The 14493-nt window shown below is 45.7% G+C and overlaps 1 protein-coding gene across 1 annotated transcript; it reads left to right on the top strand.

Annotated features, from left to right (window-relative positions):
* Window positions 1–2019: 2019 nt before the first annotated feature.
* LOC308679210 (girdin-like) lies at window positions 2020–13210 on the top strand (the record flags this gene model as incomplete). The annotated part of the gene is made up of 11 exons (XM_081346800.1): window positions 2020–2109; window positions 2937–3061; window positions 3790–3898; window positions 4122–4191; window positions 5053–5111; window positions 5928–6011; window positions 9644–9775; window positions 10450–10574; window positions 10992–11073; window positions 12389–12547; window positions 13064–13210. Coding segments are annotated over exons 1-11 (1152 nt in total), but the record flags the coding sequence as incomplete, so codon positions are not given.
* Window positions 13211–14493: the final 1283 nt, after the last annotated feature.

The following is a 14493-nucleotide window of genomic DNA, read 5'->3' as shown; positions in this document are numbered from 1 at the left end:
GCTGAGGTCTCAACTTGTTTCATGGGGGTTACATCAAGGGCTCACGTTGGCTAGGGAGCAAAGGGCAAACCCCCACATAAATCCAGCCACACACTTCCATCTGAGAAGAAAAAAAATGTTCCTTCACTTGACGAATGAAGGAACCCAGGAGTGACTCAAGTTGTTAAAAAAACCTCCATTTTTAAAAACATCTCTTAAAAAAAAATACAGGGAGGTCCCAGGCCTGCTTTTTTTTAAAAAAAATATCATAATTTATCGCAACTCAAAAGGGTTGAATTAACGTACGAACGAGATGGATTATTCACCCGTGTTCCTGTCTTTCTGATGGGGGTGGGGAGGAAGGAGAAACACACCTCGTTCTATTTCGGTGAGATGGTTGAAACCGCGGACAGTGGATGTGTGAAAAAGCAAGAGACATTTTGGGTGCAACTTTGTATAATGATGCAAAAGCTCTTCTCCGTGAGCTGCATTGGCTTCCGGTTGCCCTCCGGGTGAAATTCAAGGTGCTGGTAATGACCTATAAAGCTCTTAATGGCTTGGGTCCGGATTATCTAAGGGAACACCTGCTGCCGGCATCAACTTCCCATCGTCCTGTGCGCTCCCACAGGGAGGGCCTTCTTAGGGTACCGCCGGTCAAGGAATGCCGGCGGGTTATCCCCAGGGGAAGGGCGTTCTCTGTGGGCGCGCTGGCCCTTTGGAACCATCTTCCCACGGAGCTTAGGACTGCCCCCGACCTTCGCTCATTTCGCAGGGATTTGAAAACTTGGCTTTTTGAGCTGTCTGGCCCAGACTGAGGGGTTTTAATTATTTATTAATGGGGTTTTAGTTTAAATTCAGGGACTTAATTTAATTTTAGTTTTAATCGATTTTAACTTGTATGTATGTATTTTTTAATTTTTCCCTGAGTCCTACGGGAATAGGGCGGTATACAAGTTTAAGAAAAAAAAAAAGCTCCCTAGAATTATTGTTAACTGGGCTTTACGGAGGTTGAGCTAGAAAAGAAACGGGGGAAATTAATTTGGGGTATGACCAACTGCGGCAAGATTATTGTGTGCACAGAGACTCGAGTTACAACGGAACCCCCAAAAGATACAGCCAAGTTCTGACGGATTGACAAGCTCTAAACTGCTTCATTTCAAGAACAGGTCTGCTTGAGAAAAGGGGGATGGACTAGAAGACCTCCGAGGTCCCTTCCGATTCTATCATTTTAAAAATTACATTTCTATTCATTTCGCAAAACACTTTTCCCTTGAAGAAAGTTTCAAGCAATCCTGCTGTGGAGAGCTCTGGAGCATGCACAGAGTTTCATCCTTGCTGTTGTGCTTAGATTACCCGTAGCTTTGTCGTCTGCAAAGAAAGGGCTCTCACAAAGATATCCCATGCTGTTAAAAATGTAAAAATAAATCACTTTGGCTGCGTTGTGTATTTCTTCTAGCTGCCATTCTTTAACCGTCTTTCAAATGTTCCCTGAACGCGGACTTGCACCCGTGTCCTAGCTCCGTTCCAGGGTTTCTTTGAGGCAGAGTGAAGGACGCCGAGAAATTGAATTGAATTTGCAGAGCCTTGTTTGCGGTGGAAAGCCAAACTGGATAAATAAAACACCTGCTGACAAACAGGAGGCCACACTTGTGATGACACTATGGGAGGAGGTGACGGAAAACGTCTTGCGTGGTTCTCCGTGTGGGCCCTGACCACAACTGGGGTCCTTTTCCAGCATGCGAGTCAAGAAAATGTCAGCCCAGCCTCGAGAAAAACTAGTCCTAGCAAATTCTCTTTGAAAATTAAAGTTTCTTTTGACTCCCGCAGAAGTTTTAACAAGAATTAAGTTTCATTTTGAGGACTTCCTGTCTACCGTGTTGGGAAAGACCACGCCGCCAAGGATGTTAATTTAGAGCTTTGACTGAAGCAACCCAGCTTCCTCCTTAACCGTTCCCCCCCCCAAAAAAATGCAGATTACGGAAGGAAGTCCTACAACACCCCAATGATGCCAGTCGTGCAAGTTCGCAGGCATACCTAAAGGCCTCCGGGAGACACCGCCTTGACCACGCCATGGATGAAGATGGGCTTGAAGCGATGGAGGAATTCGTATCCGGGCCCTTGGTCACCTGGGTGAGCCTCACTTGTGTGGTGGGGGGAAAGGAAGTGTTCAGGGAGGGCTGGACTTGTGACAGGCTGTTGAGAGAATTCTCTCGACAGAGAAATCTTGGTAGGACTCCATTTAACCAACATGTCTCCACCTTGTCAACTTGAAGATGGGTGGACTTCAACTCCCAGAATTCCCCTACCACCCAGCATGGCTGGCTGGGGAATTCTGGGAGTTGAAGTCCACCCATCTCCAAGTTGTCAACATTGATAAACATTGATCTAAATCCTTGAACCTGGTTGATGACATCCTTAACTATGTCCATGGTGTAGAAGATCAACAAGCTTGATTGGGGGAGAACTTATTTTGGATTTGGGTCTGGGGGCTGGAGAGTTGTGGAGGCCTGGAGCCCCACCAAGGTTGGGCAACCCGCCCTCCTATTTCTGAGGGGGTCCCCCTCCCATCTGTCCTCCCTTCTTCCTTTTATCACCAAATTTTGACTTCCCACCATCGAGACGTAGACAAGAGTCCCAAGCGATAGACTCAACCTAAACCAGGTTTACCTTTGTTTTGAAATGGTCCAGGCAGACCAAAAGGGGGTGGATGATGGAGCCTTGAGTCCCAAAGACAAGACACTTGTATTAAAATGTGTTTCGTAAGTAAGCAAAGAAACACTCGTCTCCAGTCTGCCGAGATAATAAGCTGGTTTAAATAGTTGAGGTTTTGATGTGTTGGCCAAGCTTAGGAACCGATAGTCCTTGAGTGATGGCCACCATGTTCTGCGAGGTGGTCGTAAAGCGAGTTCCAGACTGGTGTTTTGGATCATCCTTGCCTTGGTGTCTTGGTCCCACAGATGCAGACGCTGGAGGATCTGGTGGGCAGGAGGCTCAACCAGCTTCCTCAGGGAGAGGAAGAGGCGAGCGAATATTTCCGAAAACTGGTTAATGGTGATTTCCTGCACCAGGTCATGCAAATGATGTGAGTCACGCTTTTGCCGGCGTTAAGACACAACATGACAGCAGATCTTGGTTTCCTAGCCTGGCTGAACCCTCGTAGCTTCCGGCAGAATTCTCCAACGTTCTCTTTTGCAGAATTTCTAAGATTAAAAAGCCCATTTTTACGGGATTTTTTTGCTCTTCAAAGACCCACCTTTTCCTTTTAAAAAAAAGACAAAGCAAAACCAGACGTTTTCACCCACCGGTAAAGACGAGGAGTGGTGTGGAGTTGCCAGGATGAAAAACCTGTGCCTTTTTTAAAAAATAAAAATTAGAAAAGCAAGTTTTTGGAGGCTGGCTGGCTGGCTGGCCGTGCCCACAGTTCGTTGTTTGATATTTTAACTACATTTGTAGAAATTGTATGTTTTCTGCAAAGCCAGCAAGTTCAGGCTTGCGTTCTTAGAATGCACAGCGTGAACAATACTTCATTCAAGGTGAGCAGTGCACAGATTTTAGATCCACGTTTAAAGGGAGAACACAAATCTTTACATTGACTTTGTGACATGCTAAGTGGGGGATTCTGGGAGTTGAAGTCCACCCATCTTCAAGCATGCTAATTGGGGGATTCTGGGAGTTGAAGTCCACCCATCTTCAAGCATGCTGGCTGGGGGATTCTGGGAGTTGAGGTCCATCCATCTTCAAGCATGCTGGCTGGGGGATTCTGGGAGTTGTAACCCACCCATCTTTAATTCTCCATTGTGTCTTCCATAGTGACTTGATTCCTAGAGGACCTCCATCTCCTTGGAGAGAAGAAAATGGGCAGGAAGAGAGCTTGCAGATGCTCCAAATCGTCCTTAAAAGACTGCAGAATTTCTACAGGGTGAGCAGAACTGGGATCTTAGGATCGGGCACCATAGCTGGAAGGATCTCTTCAAGCCAGAAAGAAATTTGATGGAGGGTCATGTTTTTCCCACTTTGGCAATTTTAAGATAGGTGGTAACACACAAAGGATGAAACTGTAGTTAAGGTTGACAATCTGGAGCGGTCGCTAAAAAAATGGTTGTAAGTCAAGGATTACCTGTATATTTTTTTTCTTGTCCCAGGATGAGCTCCACCAGGTGATCCTTTCCCCACCTCCAAATCTCCATCTAATGGTCAGAGCGCCCTTCACAGGTAATGCCTAGGGACAGGGAAGGAATTTAGGCTGTGATAAACAGAGTGAGCGCCTGTTACTCGTCCCAGCTTCTGTCAACCTAGCAGTTCGAAAGCACGTAAAAACGCAAATAGAAAAATAGGGACCACGGCGGTGGGAAGGTAACAGCGCTCCGTGCGCCTTTGGCGTCTAGTCATGCCGGCCACGTGACCACGGAGACGTCCTCGGACAAGCGCTGGCTCTTCGGCTTTGAAACGGAGATGAGCACCGGCCCCTAGAATTGGAAACGACTAGCACGCATGTGCGGGGGAACCTTTACCTTTTTAAATAGTCAGATAAAAGACTTTGTGTTCTAATACTCGAAAAACTCACAAGCAACATCCTTCAGCCTTGTTTTACCGCTGTCAGTCTAGGAGTCCTTCGTCCAAATCTAACAGAATAACAAGAGTTGGAAGGGACCTTGGAGGTCTTCTAGTCTAGGTCAAGCAGGAGACCCCATACCATTACTGTCTACTCTCTTCTTAAAAGCCTGCAGTGTTGGCGCATTCACAACTTCCGGAGGCAGGTCGTTCCACTGGTTAATTGTTAGGAAATTTCTCCTAAGTTCTAGGTTGCTTCTCTCCTTGATTTGTCTCCATCCGTTGCTTCTTGTCCTGCCTTCTGTTGCTTTGGAGAATAAGTTGAGCCCCTCTTCTTTAGGGCAGCCCCTCAAATATTGGAACTGTGCTATGGTTTCACCCCTGATCCTTCTTTTCACTAAAATCCGGGCTGCAAACCCGTTTTGCTAAAGGGGAAATAGGAGCGGTTTGAAGAAAAAAAGGACAGAGGGGAAAAAATATATATTTGCAACAAGGGTTTTAATCTTGGTCTTCCCGTTTCAGCGCAGGCTGTTCAGGAGATGAAGAAATTGGTGCAGCTCTTGCTAGGAAGCGCCGTTCAGGTAGGTTGTGGGAATCAAACAACAGGGGTGAGAGCTTTACTCGGTCTGCAGTTTCCTCGGCATGTGCAGAATGATTTTCCCAGACTCTTGGCTCCTTACCGGTGCCACTGCTGCATTGTGATTTGGATTATTATTGTTGTTGTTATTGTTGCTATTATTATTACTCACCTTTCTGTGGCTGAGTCGCTCCTGACTTTGCTCTCTTTTTTGCCACGGTTGTTAAGTGAATCAACGCAGCCAATCAAGTCGTCATTAAACGGATCCAGCTTCCCCCTTTGCTTGTCAGAAGCCGACTGGGGGAAAAAAACACACAATCACATGATCCCACAACTAACAGAAATACGTGGCGATGGCCAAGCGCCTAAATTTGTGACCACAGGGATGCTGCAATGGTCATAAGTGCGAGGACTAAGACACTTTTATCACTGTTATAACTTCAAATGGTCACTGAATGAATACCAATAAGTTGGGGATTATCTGTAACCTGTTCATTTACTTATCGGTTGCAGTCAGACAAACAGTAGCAAGGGTTTTAATATCTCTTTTAATATTTACCCGCTAGAAAAATCACGGAGAGGGGAAATCAACCAGTGATATTATATTTTACCCAAGAGATGATTTGGACCAGACTTGGTTTTAAATTTATTTTCTCCGCAGTAAAACGTAAGGACTTTCTCCTACTCAATTCCAGATTCCTAGATAATCATTAAATAAGGTTCTTGCATTTTTGTTTCTAGATCCGTAGATTCATGGTTAATATATTTTTTTTATTAAAAAAAAGGATGATGTTGACTCTTTTCTTTGAACTTTCAATAGTGTGAAGAGCGAGATGTGTTCATTGGCCGTATCCAGTCGCTGGACATTAGCGTGCAAGCAGCTTTGGCTTCTGCGATCAAAGAGGTAAACGATGAGACAATTAAGAAATGTAATTATTTCCATCTCCAAGGGGAGAAGCGGAAAGGCCGGGCTACTCCTAAATGTTTTCAATGTTTCATGTGTCAACTACCCGGAGTTGCTGGGAGTGAGAGGGAATGCAAATGATAATAATAATAATAAAAACATTTGGAGTACTGTTTGAACACTGTCAGCATGGACAAATCTACTGTCGGCCAATTGCAACAGGCAGCTTGACACGGAACAACTTAAATCCTACCAGAACTTCAACAACATCAAACCAAAACATCTGCCTGTCCCAAGTCCTTGGGAAGGACTCAGAAGCGGACAAAAATGCCAAACCCAGTCTAAACATCTGGCTGACTGTGTGAGAAATCATAACAACCGCAATTGAACACTCTCGGAGTTGACAAATCCACCATCGGTCAATTGCAAAAGGCAGCTTGACTTGGAAGAGGTGACATCCCGCAGAGAGACTTTTACCATCATCAAACAGCCACATCTGCCTTTCCCAGGTCCTTGGGAAGGACTCCTTAGATAAATAAAAATGCCGAACTCAGTCTGAACATCTGACTGACTGCATGACAGCCCTTATAATAGCAACTGAACACTGTCGGCATTGACAAAAATCCCCATCGGTCAATTGCGAAAGGCAGCTTGACACGGAACAGCTTAAAACCTACCAGACCTTTAACATCAAACCACAACATCTGCCTTGGCAAAGGTCCTTGGGAAGGACTCAGGAGGTGGACCAAAATGCCAGATCCAGTCTGAACATCTGGCTGGGCTGTGCGACGAAATCATTTTAAATAATTACCAAGCAAAATTTGAGCATTCGATTTTCTCTCTTTTTTAAAAAAATGTTTATTCATACATTTATTTATATAACACCTTTATTCTTTTTATAAATAACACACAGGGATGTACATACCTAGTACTCCTTCCTCCTCCTATTTTATCCTCAACGACAACCCTATGAGGCAGGACCTTAGGCTTTCGTGCCTAAGGCGGAACTAGAACTCACCGTCTCCTGGTGATTGGCCCAAAGTCATCCAGCTGGCTTTCATAGCTGAGACAGGACTAGAACTCACCGTCTCCTGGTTTCTAGACCAGCACCTTAACCAACTAAACCAAAACTGGCTGATTTATTTTTTTTCCTTTCAGGACCAAGTTGCTTCCTCACTCGGATTCTTGCATTCCCTTATCTCCCTTATCATTAAAGCAATAATCAAATGCACAGGTATAGTATAGGTGGTACCTTGCTCAATAGTAGCAACTGTGAGAGGGATCTCGGAGTCCTAGTGGACAATCACTTCAATAGGAGCCAGCCATGTGCTGCAGCTGCCAAAAAAGCCAACACAGTGCTAGGCTGCATTAACAGAGGGAGAGAATCAAGATCGCGTGAAATGTTAATACCACTTTACAATGCCTTGGTAAGGCCACACCTGGAATACTGCATCCAGTTTTGGTCACCACCACGATGTAAAAAAGATGTCGAGACTCTAGAAAGGGTACAGAGAAGAGCAACAAAGATGATTGGGGGACTGGAGGCTAAAACATATAGGGAACGGTTGCTGGAATTGGGCAGGTCTAGTTTAATGAAGAGAAGGGTGAGGGGTGACATGATAGCCGTGTTCCAATCTCTCAGGGGCTGCCCCAAAGAGGAGGGAGTCAAGCTATTCTCCAAAGCGCCTGAAAGCAGGACAAGAAGCAACAGATGGAAACTAGTCAAGGAGAGAAGCAACTTAGAACTAAGGAGAAACTTCCTGACAGTGAGAACAACTAACCAGTGGAACAACCTGCCTCCAGAAGTGGTGAATGCTCTAACACTGGAAGTCTTTAGGAAGAGACTGGACAGCCATTTGTCTGAAATGGGATAGGGTTTCCTGCCTGAGCAAGGGGTTGGACTAGATGACCTCCAAGGTCCCTTCCAACTTCTTCTTCTTCTTCTTCTTCTTCTTCTTCTTCTTCTTATTATTATTATTATTATTATTATTATTATTATTATTATTATTATTATTATTATTATTAAATAGCATGCCATCTAAGCTGAATCAATTAAAAGATCCATCAGCTGGGGAAAAGGCGAAGAGGCTCTTGAGCTGAACGGAGCTGGTGTTGCATGAAAGGCGTCCGGACGGAAAGGAAAGAATTAAGATTGCTGGAATGTGTGAACTGCAGTTGCTTAGTTATAGTGTGAATTAAGTGGCCGACTCATCTTCTATTTTTCGCTGCAGCAAAAAGGGAGAAATCTGCTTTCTCGCTGCGCATCCTGTTAATTATTCCTCCCCTGCAGCTCCAGCGAGTTTGCTGCAGTTGGAAAGCAAAAAACTGCCGGAGAGATGCAAAAGAGAAAATTGAGGTTCCAGGACCCAAAGCTGCTTTTCCAAAAGGCAACTGGACTGTTTTCATTCCCCCCCCCTCCACGTTGAAAGCCTTTTCTTTATTCTTTATTGGCCAAGCGTGAGTGCACACACGAGGAATTTGTCCCCGGTGCAGAAGCTCTCAGTGTACCTAGAAACAACCAAAGGCATCGGATCGTGGTTAACAATCATTAATCCTAAAATATAGACAAGTGATAAATCATAGGATGCCAATGGGAGAAGGTAGGAGGAAAGAGGAGAAATGAGGAGAAAGATCAGAAGGATAATAGCAATAAAACCTACTACAGGGATACCTAGTCTTTAGGCCTAAGATGGTGCTGTGGGAATTAGGTGTTCAGCAGAGCGATGGCATAGGAGAAAAAAAAAACTTTCTTTGCATCTAGTTGTTTCGCTTCTCATCCGAGAAGCTTCTTCAGCTCTGCATCCAACTTAGATTTTGGGATCCAAATCCAATCTTTTTTTGGGGGGAAACCACCTTTGGGACCACAATGACCTGGATGATTAATAACAACAACAATGTTGGAAGGGACCTTGGAGGTCCTCAAGTCCAACCCCCCTTCTTGAAAACTTCCAGTGTTGGAGCATTCACAGCTTCTGGAGGCATGTTGTTCCACTGGTTAATTGTTCTCACTGTCAGGAAATTCCCCCTTAGTTCCAGGTTGCTTCTCTCCTTGATGAGTTTCCATCCGTTGCTTCTTGTCCTACCTTCGGGAGCTTTGGAGAATAGCTTGACTCCCTCTTCTTTGAGGCAGCCCCTGAGAGATTGGAAGACTGCTATCATGTCCCCCCTGGTCCTTCTCTTCATTAAACTGGACATACCAATTCCAGCAACCGTTCCTTATATGTTTTGTCCTCCAATCCCCTGATCATCTTTGTTGCTCTTCTCTGGACTCTTTCTAGACTCTCAACCTCTTTTTATACATCGTGGTGACCAAAACTGGATGCAGGTTTCCAAGTGTGGCCTTACCAAGGCATTGTAAAGTGGTATTAACATTTCACCTGATCTTGATTCTATCCCTCTGTTGATGCAACCTAGCACTGTGTTGGCTTTTTGGGCAGCTGCAGCACAGGGCTGGCTCCTAGCTAAGGGATCGTCCACTAGGACTCCGAGATCCCTCTCACAGGTGCTACTACTGAGCAAGGTACCACCTATCCTATAGCTGTGCATTTGGTTTTTCTTGCCTCAACATCAACAAACAGAAGTGCAAATCAATATCTGGTTTCTAACAATAAACTCCTGCCTGTTCGTTCCAGGTTAGCCAGGAGCCGGAAAATGTCCTGGGATTGCAGTGGAGGGAGATGGATCCAGCCAGCATGCAGCAGCTCCTGTGGGATCTTGGGTCCCGAGTTCAAAAGCTGGTCTCTGAGCGAGATGCAGGATTGGAGGTGAGAGACGGGACCGTTCCTTGTCCCGCCTTCTTCGCACAAGGATGGCCTTGGGATCAGATCCTAGCTTTGGCACGGGCAAACATCATCAGCCTTGCGAGGTAGACCAGACGATAAACACAACCAGGAAGGCAAGCTCTGTCTTACAGGTAGTCCTCGAGTTACAGCCGTTCCTAAGCAAGTTCAGAGAGCCAGGCCTGATTTTTGCCACCTTTTGGCCGCCGTTGTTAAGCGAATCCTCGCGGCTGTTCCGTGAAACAGGGCCGACGTTTAGCGAATCCAGATTCCCCCCCCCCCCGTTGACTTTGCTTGTAGGAAGCTGGCGGGCAAGGTCATAAAACGGAAGAGCCCAAGTTGCTGCCACCGCCATGATAAGTACATGCTGGTTGCCTAGCAACCAGACTCTGATCCCATGACCATGAGGATGCTGTGACGGTCGTAAAAAGGTGAAGACTTGCCACGAGGGACCTTTTTCCAGTCCCGTTGAAACGCTGAAAGGCTTGCTAAACAAATTTGTACGTTGTAACTCGAGGAGTATCTCGAAAAGGGAAAAGGGCCTTGGAAAGATTCTCACCGTCCTCTGTGATCCTTAGTACCTCAGAGGGAGGGAGGCCATCTTTGCACCTCCAACCTCATTTTTTTTTAAAAAAAAATTATTCTTCCTTCCTGCACAGCAATTGTGGGAGCTTCAGCAGAAAGAGGGACCCCCTTTAGCGGCCCAGCTGGAGAGTAACCAGTCCCATCTCGGCGTTCAGCTTGCCGAACGTCAAGCCCAAGTGCGGCGCCTGCGAGGCGAGCTGTGAGTTTTGGGGCTGGAAGTCACTGCAAGAGATTCTGCTTCCTTCTACCTCTCCTTCTTTCCTTCCTTCCCTCTCTCTCTCCTTTCCCCTTCCCCCCTTTCACTTTCCTTCTTTCCTCTCCAATTCTTTCTCTTTCCTTTGCCTTTCCCTCCAATTTTCTCCTTCCTTCCTTCCTTCCTTCCTTCCTTCCTTCCTTCCTTCCTTCCCCTTTCTCTTTCCTTCTTTCCTCTCCAATTCTTTCTCTTTCCTTCTTCCTTTCTTCTTGCCTTCCCCTCCAATTCTCTCTCCTTCCTTTCTTCCTCCCTCCAACTTTCCTACTATTTACATTTATTATATTATTAGCAGCCTCACTTCAATACACAGTTGTACCCTAAGCTCATATTTTGATGAGGTGACCTCCCGGTCTCTTGTTCCAGGGAGAGGAAGATGGAGGAGCTGCTGGATCAGCAAGAGGAATCAAGGAATCTGGAGAAAGAGCTTCGAAAGACGCAGCAAGAGGTGCATTTCTCTGTAGTTAAATCTCACTGGCCTGGACTAAGTGATTTTGGTGTTCAGTAGAGGAGTAAAACGCTGTGCGAATGACCTTGGGAGACAGAAGGAAGAGCCACAGCCCGGGGAAGGGTTAGAGAAGAGAGAGCCGAGCCCTCAGCTGCACACTGGGTGGAAAAAAGAAGGGACCCACCCTAGTTTCTTAGGCTGCAAAGGGGAGGGGAGAAATTGGTGCTGTTCAGGTCACCACCTTACAATAAAGTAGAATCTGTTCCTCTGGTTGCGTCTCCTCTCTGGTTCACAATTAAAGTGGGTCCTCGACTTACAAACGGTCCATTGAAGGAGGGGAGTTACCACAGCACTGAAAAAGATGACTTACGACCGTTTTCACATGACGGCGGCAGCATCCTCCAGGGTCACATGATCAAAATTCAGGCACTTCGCCGCTGGCTCGTACTTATGACGGTCGCAGTGTCTCCCAGGGTCAGGTGATCTTCTTCTGTGACAATAGAATAGAATAGAATAGAATAGAATAGAATAGAATAGAATAGAATAGAATAGAATAGAATAGAATAGAATAGAATAGAATAGAATAGAATAGAATAGAATAGAATAGAATAGAATAGAATAGAATAGAATAGAATAATAGAATAGAATAGAATGGAATGGAATAGAATAGGAAATACAGAATATAATAAAATAGAACAGAACAGAACCTGGGAGGTCATCTAGAGTACAGTAGAGTAGAGTAGAACAGAATACAGAATACAGAATAGAATAGCAAAGTTAGAAGAGACCTCACAGGTCATCTAGTCCAACCCACCGCCCAAGCAGGAAACATATTTTACCAGGAAACATAGATAGGGCTGCCTAAAAAGGTAAGTGCCCTCCTAACCATACCCAAGCACTCTGAGTTTGTTGGCCATGTCCATTTTCCTCTATGCGTCCATGGTGACCTAACCCTAAGTGGAATTTTCTTCCAGCGGGCCACGTCAACTTGGCACCCAGTGATACATAAGTGAGTTTTAGGTCGCATTTTGGGCACTCAGTCTCTGACAGGTTTGCCATGATTGCCCTACACCATTTCTGACAGATGGCCATCCAGTCTCTTCTTGAAGGCTTCCAGCGATGAAGCTCCCACAACCTATGAAGGGAATCTGTTCCACTGGCTGATTGTTCCCACTGTCAGAAAATTTCTCCTTCTTTCTCGGTTGAATCTTGAATTTCCAGGCTGAGCTCAGAACGGCAGGCCTGTCCTGACGTCACCGGAAAAGCAGAAACCTCATTCTGACATGCACTGTCTAATTCACCCCTTCTTACCCAGAACCGCACGTTGGCAGGCGAAGCGCGCCAAGCCAGGCTATACCAGGATGAATTGGATGCCTTGAGGGAGAAGGCACTTCGGGCGGAGCGGCTTCAGTCGGAGGTGACCACCCTACGGGAAAGGATACCGGCTTTGGAACGATGCCGGGCGCAGCTCAAGGTGGGCCGTTTCATTTTGGCCTCGGATCTGGTAGGTGGGAACGACTCTAGAGAGACAGGATTTATACTCCTTGCAGACAACTGGTCGTTTACCTTCTTTTAGAGTGTCGTTGAGGCCACTTGGAGGCTTACCTGGGTCCTCAGGGTCACCTGAGTGGTGCAAATGGGTGTGGAACACAGTCCTTTCTGCAGTTCCAAGAAAGGATCCCACCTATTTGCAACCACTCAGGTGACCCTGAGGACACAAGTCAACTTCCAAGTGGCCTCAACGACTCTCCAAAAGTGCACAAATGACCAGCTGTCTGCCAGGAATATAAATCCCTCCACTCCCCACCATCCTGCTAAAGCTTCTTGGAGGAGAAGCAAAATGTCTTCAAAGAAAAACAAGGAAGTCCACTTGCTTCCTGGAAAAGCATCCTTGGGATATAACTTTACTCCAAGTTTGCGTGAAACAGGTTCTTGACGAAGAGAGCCGAGACCTGGCCTTGGGGCTTAAGTAAGTTGTTTTGATCCGCAGGAGGAGCGCGACTTCTCCAAGGCCCTGTTGGAAGCAAAAGCCGCCATGGAGGAAGAACTAGACGCCGCTTACGCCCGAGGCCAGCGCCTGAGTCGAGCGGAGAAAGAAAACGTGCGACTGCAAAACCACTTGAACCAGATTCAAGAGGTCAGGTTGAAAAAGAAGCATGGTTCCTTGAGATACGCGTAATTCTTATTTAATAAAATCGGAACGTCGGAGAGCTGCTTTTGAGCTTTCTTCCCACTTGAGTCTGGGAAAGCGATCTGAGGTTTTAATTCTTTGAAGAAAGGAATTGGTTTTTCATTTCCCTGGGCAATTAAAAGTGGGAAGGGGATCCTCTTGCCCCTTCCCTTCACTGAGAACCAAGTTTCATGATCCAAAATGGCTGGATAGAAAACGGCTTTTACACAACCACGGCCTTGACTTAAATTAAGAGCCCACACGCATTTCTGGAAGTAAGACCTAACCCTAAGGTAAATGCTACTTACGTGTTTTGTTTTGTTTTTTAAAAAAAGGAAAATCAGTTGATGGATTTTTTCCCCCACCTCTGCTGAGAAACTGACTAGATCAGGTTATGAAACTGATTAGCTTCCGGTTGTGAAATTGACTAGCTCAGGTTTGTGCAATTGACTAAATCAGGTGGTGCAACTGGCTAGAGAACAACTGTTGGACTTAATGGGGTTTACAAGTCCAGTTTGCTGCGTATACGGGTTTAGCTGTGATTGTCTCACCTTGCATTACAATTCTCCCTAAAAATAATAACAATAATAAATTTGCAGGAGTGGATAGATTTGTTAAAGCAGCCCCGTTGCACTGAATCAGATGATCAAAGGTGTTTGATTTCTGGACAGAAAAATGTATGGAGGCGAAAGCTGGCAATTTCTTAATTTCTCCACACATTTTGCAATTTCTTATCTTCTCCACAAGGGACGCGGTGGCTCAGTGGGTTAGGACGCTGAGCTTGTCGATCAGAAGGTTGGCAGTTTGGCGGGTCGAATCCCGAGTGCCGCGTAGCAGAGTGAGCGCCTGTTACTCGTCCCAGCTTCTGCCAACCTAGCAGTTCGAAAGCACGTAAAAATGCAAGAAGAAAAATAGGGACCGCTCCGGTGGGAAGGTAACAGCGTTCCGTGCGCCTTTGGCGTCTAGTCATGCCGGCCACATGACCACGGAGATGTCCTCGGACAAGCGCTGGCTCTTCGGCTTTGAAACGGAGTTGGAAACGACTAGCACGCATGTGCGGGGGAACCTTTGCCTTTACCTTTACCCATACAGACACAGATACTTTATATTTTACACACACACACACACACACACACACACACTTTTATATATTAATCACAGCCCATTTTGAATGCATATTAGAAAAGAAGAAAGTTATTTTCTTGAAAGTCAATAAGGACGATACTATATTCTATATACTATGTATCATA

This window comes from Vipera berus (assembly GCF_964194415.1).
Source record: "Vipera berus genome assembly, contig: HAP1_SCAFFOLD_40, whole genome shotgun sequence".
NCBI lineage: Eukaryota > Metazoa > Chordata > Lepidosauria > Squamata > Viperidae > Vipera > Vipera berus.
The sequence above is the reverse complement of the archived record's forward strand: the minus strand, read 5'-3'. Positions and strand labels throughout refer to the sequence as shown.